This window comes from Camelina sativa, chromosome 11 (genome assembly GCF_000633955.1).
Source record: "Camelina sativa cultivar DH55 chromosome 11, Cs, whole genome shotgun sequence".
In the NCBI taxonomy this organism is placed as follows: Eukaryota; Viridiplantae; Streptophyta; class Magnoliopsida; order Brassicales; family Brassicaceae; genus Camelina; species Camelina sativa.
The window spans coordinates 41325888-41348586 of NC_025695.1; the positions used below are offsets into that span (position 1 = coordinate 41325888).

Below are 22699 nucleotides of genomic sequence, written 5' to 3' on the forward strand. Positions count from 1 at the left end.
ATGGGTCGTTTGTGGATGGATTATCTGAGAAAGTATACCATGAAGTGTCATCGAGGATAACTGAGGCTGAAACTGGGCTATGCTCAGGGGACAACATAGAGAGTAGTACTTCTGGCGGATTGTCCGTTAGTATGAAGAACCGAATTTTTGCTAAGGTAAATTCTTGAACTTTACATAGTGTTTTGTTTTATATCTTTGAACTTTACATTGTGTCTCTGTTTTTTGTTGTTTGCAGGTTGCTCCGAAGAAGAAAAATAGGATATATGGAGTCGGTACTATGCAAACTGAAGCATCTTCAGCTCAAGTTGTTCTGACGCCTACTCCGACTGAAGATCCAGTCATTCTAGCTGAGAAGCTTTCTCAGGCCGAAGCTGTTCTTGCGAGTCAGTCTACTCAGCTAGAAGATTATGCATTGAAGTTGCAACAAAATACTCAGAAGATGCATTGCTACGATGCCTACTTCGATTATCTATCTGAGAAGGACCCTGACTTTGTTGCAAGATTTCCCCGACCTGAGACTGCTGCCACCAATGAGACCGGAGCAGGAGATACCGGACCTGAGACCGGAGCAGGAGGTATCACCAGACCAACTTAGGATCTCTTGTGTTTATGTGTTTATGTGTTTGTATCTGAGAACTTGTGTTTGTATACTCAGAAGATGTGTTTGATTTATGTTTTGAACTTATATTATTATGTTTATGTAAGTTTAACAACATTTTGTATTACAAGTTTAATTTCAGTTTTCATTCAAAGTTTTTTTGGGCTAATTATGAATTTTAGTTTGCGTAATTAGAAATTAATCATAATTAATTTGCATAATTAAAAATAAACATAATTACAAAATGAATAATTCCTAATTCAAATCTCAGCTGTTGCGGCGGACATAAATGTTGCAAATCCATCGCAAATTTGTGAGGGATTAACTTGAACCAAATTGCGAGGAATCTGTTATTGATATTGTCCCTCGCAATTTGCGTTGATTTTGCGACGGCATTTTTTTCCTCGCAAAATTTGCGAGGGATTTGCGATGTTAACCAATTTGCGAGAAGCGATTTGCGAGGGAAGTGTGTTCCTCGCAATTCCATCGTTTTTGCCTATTTGCGAGGGATTTGCTATGAATCCTTCCATCGCAAAAGGGTTGTTTTCTTGTAGTGCTTCAACAACTTCACATAACCTTCCCAGTCATATAATACCTCCAAACCAACTCCAGATTGAATGAACGAGTGATGCCATGTGGAAGCATGACTATCAAAGTGTATCGCCGCCGTTTTGAATTTCATATCATCCGGAGTAAAATCAACTCCAAAGAACTCTTCCGCCTTGAACAACCACTCTTTAATCCTACTACCATCAAATATAGGAAAATCTATCTTCTCTAGCCTCGTAACGCCACTATAGTAGTAGTGAGAATCAGATCTTACCATTTCAGGTCGTCTCTCACGGCTTGGATCTGAGAATCCGGAACGAACCTCCCTTGACTCCGATGAGCTAGGATCCTTCTTATTTGGTTCAGTCGGAGTCTCCGAAACCTTCGCGGCAGTTGATCCGCTCATAATATCGAACAAATCTGCCATATTCTTCATAACTTCCCGATGCTGCTCAGCGCTATCTCTTCCAACCGTGAGACTCTCTCTTCCACCGGAACCTCCGCGAACTCCTCCTTCATCGGATCCTTATCCTTTTTCTTCATCGCCTCCATCGTACAAGATCTCGTCTCAATCATCGTTTCCGAGGAACGTCTTCGCTCTGATACCTTTAATACAATAAACTTTGCAATCAAACACAAACTTCTTCGATTCAATACCAAACAATGAATAATCAATCCAATGTTCACCAGAAACACATAATTGAAATAGCCAGCTCTCGAGATGAGAGAAACCCAGCCAAGAACAGAGAGATTGTTTTTTTTTGTTTTTTTAGAGAATTTTTACAAATGATTCAATATGAAAATGAGAAATGAGGAAGGAGCCAGCTAAATATCTTCTAACGGCCACATCCAAATCCGCTTCTCTTCTCTTGCCACGCGTCCTTCTCTGATACGCCTTTATTCAAATGACCCGTTCACACGTGAGAGCCACACGCTTGGTTCTGTAACATGAGATTAGAGGAAAGAGACATATCCGAAGTCAAAAAAGAAATAATCGTTGAGTATGTTTATAATTTTAGAAGTTAGAACGACATACATAGCCTGTGTTTTTGGTTTTGGATGGTATGGATTCCATCATAAGTTTCAAAAGACAACAGAATGTGATTTTATGGGCTTAATGATTGATTTTTGGAACTTGTATTGTATTATATATCCTCTTCTCAAGACGGAGAGTTGATTTCTAAATCCATATGGAATTGTAAATTTTAAAAATCAAAACACATGGATTTTGAAATAACATGTTTTATCCATGGATTTGAATCCTTCTATTTTACACTTTCAAATCCATTTAAAACATAATATGGATTTTGAAATCCAAAAACAAATCATTAAATGAATAACATGAGATTTTAACAAGTATTTGTAACCAATAACACATAATTTTGATAAGTATTTTAAAATCAATGATTGAATAACACAAGATTTTTGTTTAGATTTCCAAATCCATTAAAATCATAGAACCAATAACCCCCTCTAAAAAACTACACCCAAATATGGTTGGTTACAATGTTTACACATGAGATCCCAACTAAGAGAATACATAGGTAAACATCACCTCCATTAAATCAATCCCTATGCACCAAAACATTGACTCAGATCGGATCAATCCAAACATTAATCCTAGATATGTAGTCTAATGGTTTCTGTAGATGACATTGTTGTGTAATCATTCATATACAAAGGCTGTGTCATCTACACAATAGGGAAAGACATTAGAGTTCTTTTGGCAAAGAGGTAAAACTTAGCTAAAACTTTAATGGACTTTTATCAAGCCCAATAAAAAAAAAGTCAACCAAAAACAAAATCTAAGTCAAAATCGAGGTAAGTATTAAAATATCCTCATATCCAAACAGATCTCATCATCTCCCCTTTCAAGACTTCTTTGTTTCTTTCTTCTTCATCTCCTCGATTCCTTCTTCGTCTTCTCTCCAGAGATCCTTTCAAACTTAGAAAAAAAAACACAACAAATGGACTACGATTACAGAAGCAAGTCTGGACCATCGTACCCTCGCCCTATGTACGGACCTTCCTCAGCATCTCCTTCTCCACCATCTTCTAACCATCCTATTTACGCACCTTCTGGATACCCTAAGATAGGTCAACAAATCGGTCACGGCCAACAATTTTTCCCTCCGCCGGAGAGAAACCCTTCGTTTCAGCATAACTCTTCTCCTTCAACCTCATGTAAAAGTCTCGTTCTGATCTCGAATTTGATTTTGTAAATTGATGATTCGTTCGTTGATTTTGTGGTTTTTGGTAGCTGGATTAGGGATCAGGGTGAATTTGAAGCCTGAGTATCGGATTACTCCACCGGTATGAATGATCATGTTTGAATTTGCCACTGTTTTTGATCTTTTAACCCTGTAATTGTAGATTATGAAGTAGTTTATACAAATTGTTGCAGCCTCAGTTGTTGCCTCGAGTCGGAGATATTCATCGGAGTAGTTTTCAGTTCGATTTCGGTTTAGAGGGGAAAGTTCTTGCGGAAGCGGAGAAAGATAATCCAGATTGGAGTAAATTCGGAACGGAGAATCCACCACCGGCTAAGTTTCCAGAACCATCGTCGTCTTCAGTGGTAAGGCTCTCTTTCAAATTCTATGGTAGGTTTATTAGAATTGGGTCTGAGGTTGAGTTAGTGGCAACAAAAGTGTAGTAGTATCAGTGTGTTCTCTATAGTACGACAAAGTTTGAATCATCATTGGCAACAAAATTGGAAGCTTTGTAGAGTTACTCTTGAGGGGATTTATGGTACCAATGTATAGTATCAATGTGAGCAGGAAGAACTAGTGTGGATCATTTGTGAGGTTGAGTTAGTGGCAACAAAGTGTAGTAGTATCAGTGTGTTCTCTATAGTACGACCAAGTTTGAATCATCAATGGAACAAATTTGGAAGCTTTGTAGAGTTACTCTGAAGTGATTTATGGCACCAATGTGTAGTATCAATGTGTGGTAGAGGAAGAACAAGTGTGGATCATTTGTGAATGTAACTAGCAGAGTAGATTTGTTTTTGCATTACAGTGTATGATCCTTGGATTTACTTTAGCTCTATCTGCATTTGTTATTGTTAATAAGGGATTCCTAATGCAGGGTGTAGATCCTGTAGTGATGAAATATGCTGGACTCAACCGAGAAGCTGTTAACATAGCAGTTGCAAACTATGGTGATAATCCCACTAAGGTGCTTTATCTTATTTCCTCCTACAGATCCTATTCTTGTATTAGCTAGAGTTAAGCTACACTGATTCTATTTAGTGTTTATAGCGTCAAATATATACTCTTTGAGTCCAAAGTTTAAAACCGTGATCAAACCGTCAGTTAAATTCGTGGCTCTTAGAAGCTTCATCATTCCTTCCCTAAGGAGAAGCTAATCACAGTTTTTATGCGTTTCAGGTTCAAGAATTTGCAAATGGGTTCACAGCAATACGAGAGATGGGTTTTCCAACAAACTCTGTTGCAGACGCTCTCTTCATGTTTGAGAACGACACTGAAAAGGCATTGGCACATTTGCTACATGGTTCTTCCTGAATTGGCTTTCGACTTCTTTTTATTCTATATAGTTTATATAAGTAAACATCAAATTTGATAACACAAAAGATTGACGAAGTATAGATATTTGGTTTTACTTGTGTAAAAAATGGATGATTTGTGGTTTTACTTTGTTTTATTTGGTCGGTGAGAATATATGTTTCCCAGTGCCCTCATCCAAAACCTAGACTTTGTATAATGCAATGACCAATAAAATGGCAAGTTTAGAATACAGAGAGAAAATTGTGTGTAATTAGCCATTTTCATACAAATATCATTTGTGTTTTCTTTCTCTATAAGCATCAAAGAGCAACGCCTCACACTTGGATTTGTCTTTGGTTCTACTACACTCCTGCGCATATAGCTTCTGAAACGTATGGAAGTAAAATTAGATACATGTCATACGAGATGATTTGAATAAATTAAGTTCATAAGCAGTAGAAGCTAAGTCATATATACCTGAGGACCACGCGGAACAGCAGAACTTTCCTTCATCTACATGCTTAACATCAAGACCCACGAACCATGAACCCGTACTGACATCATCGTGAGCATACGAATGAAGGATGTCTCTGTCACCATCCATTCATCAACAGTATACAAAACAAACAACACAAAAACTCAGTTTCAATCTATTTCTCTGTTTGCGAGTGAGTATTGAAAGATATTTGTCATCACGTGTAACTATGAGTTGAAAACACTGACCTATTGATTGATACAAATCTAGCCAATGCATGCGTTATAACATACATCTCCCCATAAGCATGGCGGAAGTACCTGCACGATAAATGAAACAAGAGCAGGTGGTTCTTACTCATATGGAAGAAATGAATCTAGTCAATGCATTCTATGATTATTTTTAGAACTTACGCTTTCTTGTCACCGAATTTCCACCATTCTGGTTCATACCATTTGTGGTTCCTGCCAGAAAAGCAAAAACTTATGTTAAAATTACATCAGACTGAATAATTTCCTGACGATCAAATTGTCCTAATGGTGCTGGCGTTTCAAGCATAAACTCACGGTTCTGAGAAAACTTCGCCTGATTTCATGCAACCGATGTAAGCCCGTGGGTTTTCCAGATGTGCTGCAAGTGTACTTCCAAGAGCATCTGCATCGGAATAATTACATTCATAGCACATAAATACATAATCATGTCAGCAAAATGCCTACATGGAAACTCTTTGACCTTAGAACTATCACAATAGAGGAGATAAAAAGACCTTTAGATTGGCATGGAAAAATATTGCAAGAACATCCTCCACTGTATTTCACACCTTAATAATAACTCTAACTGTGTAACTTCTCAATTTCACTAAACCACCTACCCAGGGATTTTGCGTCTTTCTGGAGAGTGTTAAAACTTTTGGAACCCCAAGAAGAATGACATAGACAATCAACTATCCATATTCCCAATCACCCCAAGCAACTCAAACAACCAAAAGGATTTGGCTGTAAAATACTCTTTTAGTACTAACTTACCTATATTTACATAGATATTGTCGATGGCCTTTGCATAAAACTGTGCATCCCACCTATCTGCTGCATAGGAAAAGAACAGTTTTACCTTCTTAGAAGCTTCCTTAGGTGCCTCAACTACATTATCCTGGAAGTCAATAAATGGCCAAGCTCTCAATTGTATAACACAGGAGCTGGTAAATGAATGCTTGAGGTAATAATATAGAGAGAGAGAGTCAGTAAACACATACGAGAATAATGAAGTCATCGGTCTGACTATTTTCAGTATCAATGCTCTTGTCCATGCTGTCCCCTTTATTTGCACTACATAACACAAAAAAACAACATTTCAAAACAAGATTCCATTACCGCATAAATCATCAATAAAAGGCATAGATAAATCAACGAGTGATAAACCAAATCCAAACCTTCTTCCAATAACAAATCGTGCAATCACACCCTTTTCAGTTTCAAGTTTTTTAAGTGATGCACCTGCAATAAAAGGACAGAGCTAACTGCTAAGCTAACAACATCTGGCAAATAACAGACTGGTACTTCTTACAAAAAAAAAACATGGAAAAGGAGAAGAAACCTTACCCGTCCCCAACCATGCTTGACGGACTGCATCCCTCTTCTTCTTGTTACCCAAACTCGTCATTATACCGATAACCACTAATAGTCTTTTCTTGGTTTCAGTTCCATCAGTAAGTTTAGGACTTTTCGAAACAAAACCTTCTTGCCTGGCTGCACTTAGTTCCATCTCAAGACCTGCTAGCGTCTTCTTCTGTTCCCTAGAAAGAAAAAAACATGTATTCAACAGGTTCCATGGATACACAAAACAAGGAAATCAAATCGAACAAAAGTACCATAATTTTTACCTGCAAGCTATGATCTTCAAAGTATCATCCACTGATATAGCAGATTTACCCTAAAACCCCATATAAAAAAAGAACAGTATAATAATAAGCATTCAAGTACATTACACCAAACAAAGATTCCAAGAAAAGTGACATATAAATACTCACTACTGTGATGAAAGTGACATCCAAATACAATACTAACCTGTCCTGTTACTCTATCGAGCTCCTTGATTAGATGAACCCTAGTTTGAGATTCTTGCCATAAACTAGAAGCAACAAAAAATAAGAATCAGAGGAACACAAGTATATATATATATTTTTTTTGTTAGAGATGGGATCAAAAAATGCAGAACTAACCGGCCAGCTACATAGAAAGAAGCAAAAGTTGCAAACATTGAGAGCAAAAGCGAAGATATCCTCGAACTCGATGATCTTATACTCGACCCTTTCCTCGCCATTTTGATTGAAAAACAGATCCACCAAAAATCAGATCTCTCTCTCTCTCTCAATCAAATTCACCCTGACGCAACGCAAATGCTTCTTCACTATATTAATCAAATCTCCAGATATGGAAGTTTCTGCTGGATCCACTGATTCGGTCGTAAAAAAAAATCGAATAGGAATGTGTCTCGTTGGATCTGCTATACCGGTGGACGATTCCACCAGCGGAACACTGAACCGGAGATCACTGACTTCGGTTTATGATTGTGGATCTTCCGATGAGAAAATTGGAAGAATCTGAGGGATAAGAGAGAGAGAGTGCCGTTGAGATTTTTATCAAAAAAAAAATTATTAGTTTTAGGGAAATGTTGAATTTGGTGTAATCTAAGTACTATAGAATCTCTATCTCTTAATTACTTTCAGATCAAAATTTACCAAACCTATACCTCTAATAGGGGATTAGGGTACTATAAATCTCTTTTGTTTTTGTTTTTGTTTCTACATGTATGCATGATGAATCAGCCGCATTTATATATATTTGAGCATAATTAGCCCTTAAATTAAATATATCTTTCCCTTCTAAAAATTTTAAAATTGAAGTTTATTGTTTTATTAGTCATATTTATTATACCAAAATATATCTGATATATTTTGGTTCAGTTCAGTATAAGTATTTTTTCCCCATTTAGAACCAAAATACCTATATATAACTAAAATACCCTGTATATAAATTGAATAACTATATCAAATTTTGTGAAGTTATAACTAAAAAATCATACCAAAATAACTAAACCAAAATTAGAAACTAAAGACAAGCAAAACAAGTAAGAGAAAACATAATCCAAAAGTCTAATCCAAAACATAAACAAGTAGCAGAGTAGTAATATCTAAAATCAAATTCAAAAGTCTTATAAAAGCTAGACGTAGGTATTGAGAAAATTGAAAGAAACAACAAGAATTAAAAAAGAGATCAGTTGCATATGGTGAAGCATTGTAAGCGTCTTCACTGTTTTCCTGTTTTAAAAGCAGATCAGATTGTTACTAGGTGTAGTAGTGTACTAACAAGTAACAAGTAACAAGCAACAAAAGATCATGAAATTACCTTATATCCGATTATGATTCTAGCAATATCAACTAAAAGTGTAATCATTGTGAATGCAACCTCAACTGATAAACGCACATAAGGATTACATATGTGAAAAATGATAAACAGCATAGGTTCGGATATACATGGGTACTAATTGGGTATCGGTTCGGATCGGGTAATACCCGATACCCAAGAGTATTTACAATTAAGATCCAACTAATATATTGGGGAAGATCCATACCCGATCAGAACCGGGATTTTTCGGTTTAGTTCCAATACGGATATTTCAGGTCGGGTATTTTGCCGAAGCCTACTCAAAACTCTCAACTATGAAAAATTTGATGTACTCCAAATTTAACCTCAAACCTCAATTTTAAGGGTTCATTAATTCTTTTTTATTTATTTTAGTCCTAACTCATTTTACTTAGTTTTTTCTTTTTAAACACATTAGTCTCAACAATTATATATCTTCTAAATATAAATTAAAATTTTCACATCTAAAATGAATACATCAAAATTTCAAAAAGAAAAAGATCCATCTATTATTTCAATATGCACTCACTACTAGATAGGATGCATTACATAAATCGTTTTTCTAATTTTTTGGTAATTTATTTGTAATTTATGATACAAATTGTATACATAATGTAACGTTTTATTAATTAAAGTTTCTTGTAAGTTTTTCTTATTGTATGTTTTATAGTTTTTAACTTTTTATAAAAAATTTATGATCTTAATTATTTATAGTCATTATAAGTTTGTATATTAGTTATTGTAAAACATCACAAACTATTAATTTAAATGTCTAAATCACAAAATAATAATTCATTAGCTCGGTCTTTAACTAAAAAAGACTCGTCTCTCGAGCGGTTTCTTTTCAGCGATCCAACACAACCTTTCGTAATCTTCACCGTTTCCGACCGGCGTCGGTCGGCCTTCTCTACCCTCTAGACTTACCATCTTTCTCTTTTGTTAAGTTTTTAGATAGTCAATAATGGCAAATCGTGGTTTTCAAACTTACGTCTTTGGCCTCCTTGCAATGATGGTGTTACATGGTCTAAGTCCGATGGCTTCAATTCAGGCTTTGATCTCGTTGATGGCTCCATTGTTGGATTGGGAAAAGCATCCAATCAACCAGTTTTCACCAATCGATCCAAACGATGCTGATTCAAGCCATCCCCAGTTTGGTTTCTTCTTTGTAATTTCAGTTTGGTGGAATCGTGATGTCCTTCCTTGTAAAAGGTTTGTTTCCAGTGAGTTAATCCTTTTCCGGTGGAATGTCCGATTATCAATCGGTGAGTGTCTCCCTACCTATAGGTACAGAATTTTCATTTGGGTTTTTGATCCTGGAATCAACAATTTCATCACGGTGGCTGAAGGATATAGTCTTCCAATGGATCGAATCTGGAATTTCATTCATATCGTGATGGGACTTCACATTTTATCAGGCTTGAATCTGAACTTTTCTGCACTAATTGGGGATGAGCGTGTTTATTTTGGTTTTGTGGATGTTCTCCTTGTTGAGTTTGTGGTTTTAACACAAACTGTTTTTCAAGATAGTGAGAGATACACATCGGAATCGATTGACAAAAATGGTATGGGCACTTTTACTAATAGACGAATACGACTTGATTTAATGATCAGGAGACAGAACTTATGTTCTCTCATCAACAATCTCCTTATGGAGTTTCAAGTCGACAATGTGACTAGAAGAAAGAAAGTCACGTGTGTAAACAAGCCAAAACACATATGTGTCCACAGTCCTCTTGGTTTTATACTAGGTGGAGACGAAGATGAAGGACTTTCAAATAGTCTTAGGAGACGTTGGAGACGTCGTACACTATGGAAACAACCATGGATAACAAGACAATGGATTTCTCTAAATGATCATAGAGAATCCTTGCCGGAATTATCAAGTATATCGATCTCAAGAAGGCATCAAGATCTAGAATCATTTCCAACAACATTAGATTTATTTTTCTTAATTAAAGTAATGTCAATGACATTTTGGAGTTTCAGCACCAAGTTGATAGCCAATAAAAAGTGTGTGAAGTGGGGACTTAACAGATTTCATCTGTTGCCTATAAGACTAAATAACAGCAGGGTCACTTCCACTCCTTCACTGAAATTGTATCAATTTCATGTATTTGCGTATAACGGTTGTTTAGGAATGTTTATGTATTTTGTAAACACTTTTTGATATCAATATAATTGATTTGTGGAAAAAAAAAATTCATTAGCTCGAAAAATAACCGATATACAAAAAAGTAAGTACAAAATAATTGGATTAGACGAGTTATAATTAAATTAAATAGATATAATCGATATTAGACGGATATTAGTTATTAATCAAGGTGTAGAGGATATGTTTAACGATTTTATATATTTTAGCAGAAGTTTAAAAAACGGGGCGAAGACCTAAACAACAACTTAGAAATATATGAAAAAACTCTGCGACTTTGTCTTTATTTTATTTTTTTGTTGTTACCCGGCGGTTGAAAAATCAATAGAACTGGTGGTAACGGAGAACAAGACGACGACGTTTTAAAAACAATTGGCCGTCCAAAAAGCTCCTCGTCAAACTCATACCAGAAGATGATTTGATTAGAGAAGATATTCTCTTCCATTTTCATTTTTGCCCCTTTTCGAATTTTGCGTTTTCGTCGGCTCTTCTTCTTCTTCTTCTTCTTCTTCATCCTTTCCGTGTGCTTCACTCTCACAGATTTCGTCATCAATTGAAACCCTTTTTCCTAAAAAGTTTCACTTTTTTCTATTTCGTTTCCTTACAAACCCATCGATCGGATTACTATGTCAATCAATTGCTAATAAAGTTTTTTTTTTTTCTTCTCTGGCTTCTTCTTCACACAATCCGTTTGATTTCCCGGCGTAACGAAACCCTCGCCATGGCCGCGGCTTTAAGGTCTAACACGTCAAGAGAAACCGCTTCTCTCACTCTCTCTCAGTTTAGGTACTTCATCTTCAACCGTATCCACACCGCTCGAACCGCCACGACTCGCTCTAGACCCGATGATTCATCCAACAACAGATTCCCAAATAAAATCTCTCCGCTTGGAACGAGTTTGTTTGGTAATTCGAGTAAAGGCTATGCTACTAATTGTGCCCAGAAGATGAACGGTGTTGCTTCTTCTTCTTCTTCTTCTTCTTCTGTTGTTATACTGAGCTCACAAGGAGACCCACCGGATCTGTGGCAGCCTCCTGGTGATGGTGTTTCCGTTAGGGTTAATGGGTCTAGTGTTAATCTTGGTCGTGGTGGCGGTGGAGGTGGAGGTAGTCCCGGTGGTGGTCCTGGTGACGGGACAGGGTCTAATTCTAAAGAAGATTCTTGGGGTGGATCCAATCTTGGGTCTGAGTTTCCTACACCAAAGGAGATTTGTAAAGGTTTGAACAAGTTCGTGATTGGTCAGGAAAGAGCCAAAAAGGTGAAGTCTCTACAAAAAGTGCTGTGATAACAACACTTTCATGTTATTAGTATCAATCTGAAATGACTTTTTCTTTTTTTGGTTTGCTTACTTTGTAGATAGCTTAATTCTAACTTAACTTAACATTTGAGTTGCTAAAGCTTAGGTTCTATATTGGTTTCTTCGTAGATGATTCATTTGGGGCTAAACATTTTTTGTGATGCTTTAGGCTTTGAATGGTACTAACCACACTCTCACACCCACAACTCCTTTTTGGAGCTTAGTTACAAGATGTAATTACAAAGTTACTTTCGTTGTTACAGAAAAATATCAAAACTGAGTGTTTATTATCTGATGCTGAATTCCTTGTTCAATTTGTGTGCTTCCGGCATGGTGTCTGTCCTCAGTATCATTTTCCATACTTCTGCTCACTGTTGAATGCTAACTTTAAGCTCTGATTCCTGAATTTTTATGCTTTTATTTGGTTTAGACCTTGAGAAATATCTTTTTAGTTCTTAACGCATTCTTTTGTTATCTCGTTGATGCAGGTGCTTGCAGTGGCAGTTTACAATCACTACAAGAGGATTTATCACGAATCAGCACAGAAACGGTTAATTCACTCTCTTATGTTTACCGGAATGAAATGTTTTTATATGTATATAAAATATATTTGGAAAATATTCTGTCTTCTATATATAGCACCGTTTAGTTTCCTCAGCATCTGAAAGTAAACAAAAATACCTAGTGATTTAGTTAAATCATGCCAGTATGCATTTCCATTACATGGGAATATCGCAGTTTCATGTACTTGCAATTGTTTGTTTCTTTGTGATTTCACGTATCCTGTAAGAGATTGGTTAGTTATGATGTTGAAACTTGTTGGGAAGCTAGGTCCACTGGAGAAACTGAGAGCACTGCAGCGAAACCAGCAGATGATGATATGGTAGAACTAGAGAAGAGTAACATTCTCCTGATGGGACCAACTGGGTCAGGTAAAGTCTGACCCCAATCTGCAAAATGCGCAAACCTGATAGCTTACTATAATACAATCATTATTTCAATCTAGCATGGTTCTGAAACTTCAATTCCAGCCTTCTCACATCATCTGTTTTGGTGTTTTTCTACAAGCACAGGGAAGACACTACTTGCGAAAACCTTGGCACGGTTTGTGAATGTTCCTTTTGTCATTGCGGATGCGACGACACTAACTCAGGCAATTCTCGTCTTTCTTCTAGTCTTTTTGGCGCATGTCCTTTTCATATTGACCAATCTCTGACATTCATTTTTGTGTTCGGAAATGAAATGATTTGTCAGGCTGGTTATGTGGGAGAGGACGTCGAGTCTATATTATACAAACTTCTCACAGAAAGTTTCTTCAGCCCAAACATTTTTATTTGTATGCCACTATAATCAATCTTCTTATATAGTTAATGTGTGGATTTTGTATCTCTGTCCAGGTTGCAGATTATAATGTTGCAGCTGCACAACAGGGGATTGTTTACATTGATGAAGTTGACAAGATCACAAAGAAGGTTAGGGAACAGAACCTTTTTTTTCCTTGGAAAACGTGCTTGTTATTTTCTGTGCTTCTTAGATAAATTTTGTTCTTTGAACCTTTTGGTTACCAGGCAGAAAGCCTTAACATCAGCAGAGATGTATCAGGAGAAGGTGTTCAACAAGCATTGCTAAAAATGCTGGAAGGAACAGTAAGTTTACTGTTTAAGTATGCTGCAATAGTCTTTAATAAACTTACCAAAGGAAGACATGTATCATTTGATTTGAGAGCTCCACTATGTAAAATCGCAATACTTTTGTGTTTGATGCCTTATTTCCAACTCCCTCTTTCTGGATATAGATTGTAAATGTACCTGAGAAGGGCGCTAGGAAGCACCCTAGAGGTGACAATATCCAGGTTTGTCGTGCTCTACTTTACTCTATATGTCATATGTATTTATTTTATGGTGAAGATGAGTCAATATTGTTATCATACCATAATGTCAATGATTAGAAATAAGAGCTTTCCAATTTACTCTTCTTAGCATGATGATTGGAGTGTTGGTTTAAAAAGGTTAATCGACATGGTATCTTGTTTTCATGTTAAACAGTTGATTAGGTGTCTCTCCTGTAACAGCTGTTTCTTACTCACATTATTGTTGACTATACGCAGATTGACACAAAGGACATACTTTTCATATGTGGTGGTGCCTTTGTAGACATTGAAAAGACGATCTCAGAGAGGTCTGACTAAAAACAGATTCCAAAAATCCTTTTTCTTTTATATTCTTATCCTCTAACTGAATTGCCATAATAAGTGAACTCAGTATTTCTGTTCCAGGCGCCATGATTCTTCAATAGGGTTTGGTGCTCCTGTGCGTGCTAACATGAGGGCTGGTGGTGTTACAAACGCTGCTGTTGCATCAAACCTAATGGAAACTGTAGGTTTTCCCCATATCTTCACTTACCAAATGTTGGGGATTCTTCTGCTTGTTTTGGTTTGTATCGAGGTTTACAATGTGATATTTGGTGTTGGCAGGTGGAAAGCAGTGACCTGATTGCTTATGGTTTAATACCTGAATTTGTTGGAAGATTTCCAGTTCTCGTCAGTTTGTCTGCTTTGACTGAGAACCAACTTATGGAGGTAATAGGATTGACATAAAAGTGTGATATTCGATGTGATTCTCTATCTCTTTCTTGTTCATAGAATACGCAATAATATAATTGGTTTGCAGGTGTTGACAGAACCCAAGAACGCTCTTGGAAAGCAATACAAAAAGATGTACCAGATGAATAGTGTAACTACTTTTCTCTCTTATCTCTCTATCTCTCTTTCTGCTTCAAATCACAAGACAAGTCTCTATCTCTTTTCTCTTCAGGTAAAGCTGCATTTCACGGAAAGCGCACTGCGGCTAATAGCTAGAAAAGCAATAACGAAAAACACTGGAGCTCGTGGCTTAAGAGCTCTTCTAGAAAGCATCCTCATGGACTCTATGTACGAGGTATATATATATATATATATATATATATATATATATATATTTTCACCACCCCTTATGATTTTCAAACCAATGCTGCTAGAATCAGAGTTCAGATTCTTGTACATTTATGATGCAAAATGTCTTTTGTCTTTAGATTCCGGACGAGAGTACAGGCAGCGACATGATAGAGGCAGTCGTGGTGGATGAAGAAGCAGTTGAAGGAGAAGGACGTAGAGGCTCTGGAGCAAAGATTCTCCGCGGTAAAGGAGCATTGGGTCGGTATCTCTCTGAAACCTATTCCAAGGATTCTTCTCCTCAGGTAAACCGAGAAAGCAACCCCTGTTTGATTTGACCGAATAATTATTGTGTGTTTGGTTCGTTTGATAACCGGATGATCTGAATTATTTTGTTGCAGACAACAAAGGAAGGATCAGATGGAGAAAATGAAGTGGAGGCAGAGATTCCATCAGTTGTAGCAAGTATGTAATGTAACGTTCGATGATCACGATCACTACCATCCATGCATCATCATCATTCAGAACATCTGGTGAAAATGTATCTCTCTGTATGCTTTTAACTTTATCGTTCTCTGTACATATAAAATGAAGGAAAGAAACCAAAGTTGGATAATTAAAAAAGAACACAACGAAGGATGCACAATTTGCATAATTGATAAATGATCATGTAACTTTTGTGCAACCCCCATCTTTTCAGTATCTTTAATTCTTAATTGTTTTTTTATTAAATCTTAATTAATTTAAATTGTTTATGAAAATCTAATTTTGTTGACAAAAATGCCTCTAAATTTTAAAACTACCTTTAGGCTTTAACAAATAGAAACTACAATTTAGGAAAAATCAAATAAAACACCCATGTGCCAGATTCTATAACCGTCGGATTAAAATCCGGAAAAGGGAGCTTTTAATCTGGACGGCTATATTTAATTCCTCTAAAAACTTTTTCTCAAACAACAAAGCCAACGAAGAAAAGCACCTCTTTGGCTCTTTGGGCGCAAACCATTTGATTGAGAGAGAGAGAGAGAGAGACAGAGACAGAGAGAAAAGGGTTTTGATTTTCCTGGAAAATCCCAGTTTCCTCCCCCTTTTCTCTTTCTCTCTTGTTTCGCGATTTCGTTCCTTTTAACTCTTTTGATCGGCGTGAAAAGAAAAGAAAAAAAGAACCGATTTTTATTTTCCAGGAACAAAAAAAAAAAAAATGATCCCCAATTTCTTGTTTTTGAATTTTGAATTGTGAGACTTTTTTGTTTGGTATTTCGAAATCATGGTGCTAATGGAGACAGATACTATCGAATGCGCGATCGATAACGATGAGATTCATCTCAACAACAACAACAACAACAACAAATTCTCATCAACCAAGTCTCAGGGTGGAGCCACCGTTGTAATCTCTCCGGCGACTAGCGTTCACGAGCTCCTTGAATGCCCTGTCTGCACTAATTCTATGTACCCACCTATTCATCAGGTCCGTATCTCATCATTTGAGGGTTTTTAGATAGATCTCGTTGAATTGTGTTGCCTCTTACCGGTATAAAGTTACCATCTTTATGATTCCCCAATTCCTGAATTTGTTGGAATCTCAATGGAGATTTTGGTGTGTTGTTGTTACAATTTGAGGTTTTTGAGAAGTGACAAAAAGGTTTCTTTCTTTTTTGTAGTGTCATAATGGACATACGTTATGCTCGACCTGTAAAACAAGGGTGAATAATCGGTGTCCGACGTGTAGACAAGAGCTTGGTGATATTAGATGTTTGGCTCTTGAGAAAGTAGCTGAGTCGCTTGAGCTACCTTGCAAGTTTTACAATCTTGGTTGCCCTGAGATATTCCCTTATTACAGCAAACTTAAGCATGAGTCTTTGTGTAACTTCAGACCTTTTAGTTGTCCCTATGCTGGCTCGGATTGTCCTGTTGTAGGAGACAACACTTTCCTTGTAGCTCATTTAAGGGATGATCATAAAGTCGATATGCACACTGGATGTACGTTTAACCACCGTTATGTCAAATCCAATCCACGAGAAGTTGAGAACGCTACTTGGATGCTTACGGTTAGCAAATTGTTTGAGATTATGGACTTGTGAGATGTTCAATTATCTTTGAGATTCTGAGGGTTCTTTTTTTTGTTTTGTAGGTTTTTCATTGTTTCGGGCAATACTTTTGTCTTCATTTTGAAGCGTTTCAGCTCGGTATGGCTCCAGTGTACATGGCGTTTCTGAGATTCATGGGGGATGAAGAAGACGCACGAAACTATACATACAGTTTAGAAGTTGGAGGCAGTGGGAGAAAACTCACATGGGAAGGAACACCAAGAAGCATCAGAGATAGTCACAGGAAAGTCAGAGACAGTCACGACGGTCTTATAATCCAAAGAAACATGGCACTCTTCTTCTCCGGTGGAGAAAGGAAAGAGCTGAAACTTAGAGTCACCGGAAGAATCTGGAAAGAGCAACAGAATCCAGATTCTGGTGTTTGCATACCAAACTTAAGTGTGTAGCTGGAATCCGAACCAGCCAACTCTCTAAACCTATTTTCCAGTTGTTCGATCTCTTTGATCTGTCTTATTTGGTTTAGTTTTTGGCTTGGTGTGCTTTTTGATTCAGACAGCTTCTTGTTGTCCAAAATTGTATTTAGAGAAGAAAAAAGAGTTGCTCCATTTTGCCAGAAATGTGCAGACAGATCGCAAAACTTGCCATGTTTCTTTAGTGATCCAAATCTACAGACAACATATATAAGCACATTGTAAGATTTGAGCAAAGAATCCAAAACAGAACATACACAAATCATAATCTTTATTTCATTGAAGATGTCCTATAAGTATACTTAAAATGGTTTTGTGGACTATATTACAAATCTTGAGTTCGTATATAAAAATCTTTCGTATACATTACATACAAGGCTGAGACAGTCTATTGTGACAACCCAGAGAAAAACGCCACGCCGGTTGATGGCAACCACGAAGAACCAGAAATAAACTGAGCCACCGTAAACTTGGTAGCCTCGACAGCTGAGGTAATAACATGATAACCCGGCCACTTGATACGTTGACCCATTCCTGAACCCGGCCCTTTGTTCATATACTCACCATAGTACAACGTGTCCAACGCAAAAGGACCATTCCACTCCAACCATCCTCGCGGGTCAATATGGTCACCCATATCAGACATCATGTACACAACTCTAGAATACAACTTCCACGGACGGCCTAGATACGTCGGAAAGCTACCCTTGGAAGCTTCAAGATCCGGCGTGGCTAGTAGCTTACAAGCATGGATCGAAATCCCCGTGTTCTGATTCGGATCTTTCCGGTTCTGAGCCGTGATCGTGATCTTCTGCTGAGGCATAGGTTTACGCGCATAGATGTTACAACTCTGTAAGATCACAGCTGCGTTACCGAATATAAAATCGACCGTTCCATAAATTTCGCATTCCCGAAAAAACTGTCGGTTGGAATGTACATAAAGTGCATCTTGGTATCCGATAATGTTGCAACGGTAAACCACCGCGTGGTCTCCACCAACACGGAGTGCCACGGCTTGATGCTTAGCCGGACCGGCGTAATTCTCGAACGTCATGTCCCTCACTATAAATCCAGCTCCAGTCGCAGCTACAACAACAATACCAATAACTCAATAATCATAACAGAGAACAAGAACAAAAAAAACAAAAATTATAAAAGTTTTAACTTTTTTACCAAAAGTGGCGGTGTGAAAAGTAGTAAGATCATCGGCGATACTTTTACCACCGGTAATGACTGTTTTACCCTTGCCGTCTCCGATGAACATCAAGTTAGTCTTCTTCCTCCCAACTTTCAAATTCTCTTCTTCATACCTTCCTGCTTTAACGTAGATGACGAATCGACGGCCACTATGCTCCGGAGCTTTCTTGATCGCTTCCGTGATCGTCTTGAACGTTCCGGTACCGTCTTTAGACACCGTGATATCAGCTTGAATCGCTGACGTCGGAGTACCAAGAAGCTCTCTGTCTTCTCTCTTCAACCAATTAGGTAAATGTAATTCCTCTGTTTCTTCTGCCCCAAGTAACCTCCTATTATTCACCACCGGGACTCCAGACAAATCTTTGACTTTTCCGGCGAATATCGCCAAACAGTTACTAACCATCTCCGACAAATCTTTAACAGCTCCGATCACTTGATCCTTCACTCCTCCTCCTTGTCCTCCAGTTTCATCGAATCCGTCGGTGCAAGTGTCGTGGTTGGTCATAGCTGAGCTAAGCAACGTCATCACATCGGAATGAGACTCATCTCCGAAGACGACGACGACGGAGGAGAGAGCACGGGAGAGAGCGTCCACCGAGTCATCTAGCAGCTCGAGGCAAGAATCGTAAGCTGACCGTACACGTGGTGGCATCTGAGTGTATGTGATCGTAGAAGAAGAGTAAAGAGCTTTGCTGAATCTTTGAAGCGTTGCGTTGAATGAGATGTGAATGAGTTCGTTCTCGTCGGCGGTTAAAGATCCCGGGAAATCAAGAAGTGTGTCGATGCATAGGTTCGGGTATAAGGATTTGCTACAGGTTCGGGAGATTGCTTGGGTCGGTTTTCGGGTTAGCTTGGGCTCGGTTTTATCCGAGCCTACTGCTCGGATACCGGCAAATATCCCGAAGCAGATCACTCCAACGACTAAAACTGCCAAAGTGAAGAGAATCAGCTTTGTTTTAGTTTTCTTATGTTGCTCCGGGAGTGACGTGGCTTGGTCTTTCTGGTTCGGGTCTGATCGTCCGGACCGACCGAGCCTATCGTAACCCATTGTGATGTTTTTTTTAGGTGTTTAGAATGAAGTTTAAGAGTTTGGTAAGGAGAGAACAAAGATGAGGTGGAAGGCTCTATAAATTATTATATAGATGTAAGCTATTTAGGAATTAAAAAGTCATGCGTTATATATAAAAACTACGGTCGTTGTCAAAAAAAAGAAAAAAGAAAAGAAAAAAAAAACTATGCATATTGGTAAAATAATATACATTATGCCTGATAGCTGTAATATTATACTGATAATGAATTCAAATTGTAGTAATTAAAACGGACCACAAACGACCAAAATTTGTGATGGCTCTATCTATAAATATATATTGATGCGTAGGTGTATGTACGAGTATCATTTGAGTATAAATGCATCTCTTACTACTTGCATCATGCAAATAAGATTTGGAAATACGATCAATTAATTGGTGATTTGGAAAAATATTAGTATATTATTATATCAACACTAATTGGTGCTTTTCTCAAATAGTAAATAAGATTTTGTTTCAAAAGAGTTTCCTGCTTACCTAACGGTGTCGGTGATCATTTTCTTAATCTCGTTTTGTTTAATTATTTATTTTGGGTCGAAATCTATTTTCTACTCTCCATTACTATGGATAGCAAGAGACTGGTGGTTCAGTTCTAGCATTGCGCTCTTTTCAAATGTGATAGACCACGGATGGTGCTTTTCATATATAACTTGTATATACCAAAACAACATCAGTCTTTGACAATAGTTTCCCGCAAATTACCTATACTACGGATTAAACACCAAGTTCAGAATCCAAGTGGCGTAACATGCATGCATTTTAAATAGTGTTCAAAACATGATATGAACGTGAATTCAATTCACGGTTGCATGCCGCTCAATCAATTCGGATCGATACGGGATGATCAGGATCAATACATTGCTAAATACTTACAAACGCATACATACAAATTACAATGAGTATCAGGAAGAGTCAAAAAGCACGCGCTCATATGGTCTAAAAAACGTTGATGGGACAAATCTACATCGTCCACCAACTGGCAACTGGAGCCCCATTGAATTAAAACGGAATAGTTATTGAGATAGACTTCTATACCAATATTACACACACAAACACACAAAATGTACATAGTCCACTAACATATACGTACGTATGTATATGCAAAAAGGTGAAGAAACTGTAATGATTTTTTTCCGGTTATTTTGTTGTGGTTCAATCATTTCCGGTTCAGTGCTCTGGTTAAGGAATGAAATTAGTATGTTATCCACTAGTACATCGAAAACCTTGAAAATTATTGTTAATCATCTTCGAGGTTGCGATGAAAAAGATTGTTTGTTGCTGACTGCTCAGAAGCAGTTCTCCCATGATATTGTATGTATCTAACATTTGTTATTTTTCATGTTATGGATATACACATTAGATTCCTATTGAATCTTGCTTCCATGGTTTATATATTAGTTATTATTGAAGATAATTTGGCAGACAAACACTAAAGATACCTTTTTTAGAATGGTATGTTTGATGTTTAAGTCAATGTTTTGCCAAGAAAAAAAAGGTATCTCAAGTCACGCGGTGAAGTAGATGTTGATATGATAAGAATGATGTATACGATGGAGTAGCTAATGTCGCTATAGCCTAAATGATAACAAAATTAAAGGTTGGTTACGAAGTCAATGTCAATAAGGGAGTGAGCTGTCCTCTACCATAAGTCTTCTGTCCATTAAACCTCTTTTTTCCTTTTTCTTATCTTAGCCTTTTGTGCTTTGTCTCCTTCACAAAAAGTTTTATTTCATGAGACCACTCACGTTTTGATTAATGATTCTTGTTGTTCCCAATTACTTTTTTTTAACAAAAAGGTCTTATGTGGTTCATTTACGCATTTGTTTATTACACATTATATCTAATTATTATATAAAAATCTTTGGAAATTCGTACGTAAAATATTTCCATGTTAGTTGCATACTTGCATATAAAAAGAACCTCGAAAATCATCACACCGTCGATAAATGATGGATTTACTGTTTAACCTTTGCATATAAAGAATTTGTCACGTTAAACATTAAACATGGCTAAGAATGATTTACGTTAGAAACATAAATCATTTCTTTTGTAAATTTTGTACATGAACACATGTCCGTCAGTCCATGTGTCACTTAATTAATACATGGACGTGCATGTTTTGATATCCATTATTGGCAGTATATAGATAAAACTGAATATTGCTTTTTAGACATTATAATGGCTTTACTAATCAGGGTATCATTTGTAGACTTTTCTCATGTATCATGAGACTCATGAAAACCATATATACACATCTCACATTACCCGATACTCGGCATTTCGTTTCCTTAAAAAAATATTTTATAAAATCAATTTAACATTAATATATTGATAACGAATTAAAAGTATATGAAAACACTATCTTAATTATCATTCAAAGATTTAGTGACTAAAATGACATCATTTAATTACACTTATAATGCTAAATACAGTTGATGAATTTGACAGGAGCATTCATAAGATTGGTTGTTGGTAATGCGTTAAACTTTCCACTGAATAATTTAGATTCAACCATTGGATAAGAGCAGAGGTTAAAGTCAAAAGTGATTAGAGATAACTAACTAGACCAAAGAACGTTACAATTATTATTATTTGGTTTGATTTTACGTTAGAAATCATAGTGCTTTATCTATATCTTCATCTCTAATTAACCCATACCGACAACTTCTTTCTATGGATTAATCATTTTCAACAAATAAAATTGCAATTCTATTAGTGGCTTCTGATCGTTTATGGATCAAGATTAGGTTTGAGCTCTGGGCTTTGGGCTATAAGCTTACTATATAAATACTTCATTCGAGCATGTCTTGTTGTTTGGACTTTGGAAGAGTTAGCTATTAAATTTTAGTATGTGGAGAGTGGAGTTTTAGAATAACATGATCGATGTATAGCTGCTTCGTTAAGAATAGATAAGTCGCTCGTAAATATACATAAATCTTGAAGCAATGTCACATGGGAAAACCTGTTAAAA

General features: G+C 36.9%; 5 protein-coding genes across 8 annotated transcripts; 3 read left to right on the forward strand and 2 right to left on the reverse strand.

Annotated features, from left to right (window-relative positions):
• LOC104725852 lies at nt 2997-4903 on the forward strand. The gene is made up of 5 exons (XM_010444592.1): nt 2997-3331; nt 3408-3460; nt 3552-3722; nt 4235-4324; nt 4537-4903. The coding sequence occupies exons 1-5, from the start codon at nt 3115-3117 to the stop codon at nt 4669-4671; spliced, it is 666 nt and encodes a 221-aa protein (XP_010442894.1). The 5' UTR covers nt 2997-3114; the 3' UTR covers nt 4672-4903.
• On the reverse strand, nt 4845-7915 carry LOC104725850 (hydroxyproline O-galactosyltransferase HPGT1-like). 2 transcript variants are annotated; one of them, XM_010444590.2, is made up of 13 exons: nt 7877-7915; nt 7347-7727; nt 7192-7255; nt 7008-7057; nt 6727-6920; nt 6558-6621; nt 6381-6453; nt 6154-6277; nt 5695-5782; nt 5542-5592; nt 5377-5448; nt 5131-5243; nt 4845-5038 (listed from the first exon to the last, which is right to left on the reverse strand). In XM_010444590.2, the coding sequence occupies exons 2-13, from the start codon at nt 7445-7447 to the stop codon at nt 5016-5018; spliced, it is 1017 nt and encodes a 338-aa protein (XP_010442892.1). In that variant the 5' UTR covers nt 7448-7727; nt 7877-7915; the 3' UTR covers nt 4845-5015. The 2 variants fall into 2 exon arrangements, with proteins under 2 accessions (XP_010442892.1, XP_010442893.1); XM_010444591.1 differs by lacking the exon at nt 7877-7915 and having other exon boundaries at nt 4845-5035; nt 7347-7870.
• On the forward strand, nt 11019-15599 carry LOC104725853 (CLP protease regulatory subunit CLPX1, mitochondrial). Of its 3 annotated transcripts, none has more exons than XR_757974.2 (15): nt 11019-11957; nt 12485-12546; nt 12828-12928; nt 13070-13149; nt 13251-13301; nt 13394-13468; nt 13565-13642; nt 13792-13848; nt 14104-14174; nt 14272-14371; nt 14470-14574; nt 14666-14728; nt 14810-14925; nt 15066-15230; nt 15327-15599. XR_757974.2 is itself a non-coding variant. In XM_010444594.2 (15 exons), exons 1-15 carry the CDS (start codon nt 11421-11423, stop codon nt 15396-15398), a joined length of 1740 nt encoding a protein of 579 aa, XP_010442896.1. In that variant the 5' UTR covers nt 11023-11420; the 3' UTR covers nt 15399-15599. The 3 variants fall into 3 exon arrangements, 2 of the variants coding, with proteins under 2 accessions (XP_010442897.1, XP_010442896.1); XM_010444594.2 differs by having other exon boundaries at nt 11023-11957; nt 14810-14932; XM_010444595.2 differs by lacking the exon at nt 13251-13301 and having other exon boundaries at nt 11021-11957; nt 14810-14932.
• LOC104725854 (E3 ubiquitin-protein ligase SINAT5) lies at nt 15887-17596 on the forward strand. Its single transcript, XM_010444596.2, has 3 exons — nt 15887-16393; nt 16587-16973; nt 17057-17596. Exons 1-3 carry the CDS (start codon nt 16193-16195, stop codon nt 17417-17419), a joined length of 951 nt encoding a protein of 316 aa, XP_010442898.1. The 5' UTR covers nt 15887-16192; the 3' UTR covers nt 17420-17596.
• LOC104725855 (probable pectinesterase/pectinesterase inhibitor 61) lies at nt 17698-19791 on the reverse strand. Its single transcript, XM_010444597.2, has 2 exons — nt 18617-19791; nt 17698-18529 (listed from the first exon to the last, which is right to left on the reverse strand). The coding sequence occupies exons 1-2, from the start codon at nt 19686-19688 to the stop codon at nt 17832-17834; spliced, it is 1770 nt and encodes a 589-aa protein (XP_010442899.1). The 5' UTR covers nt 19689-19791; the 3' UTR covers nt 17698-17831.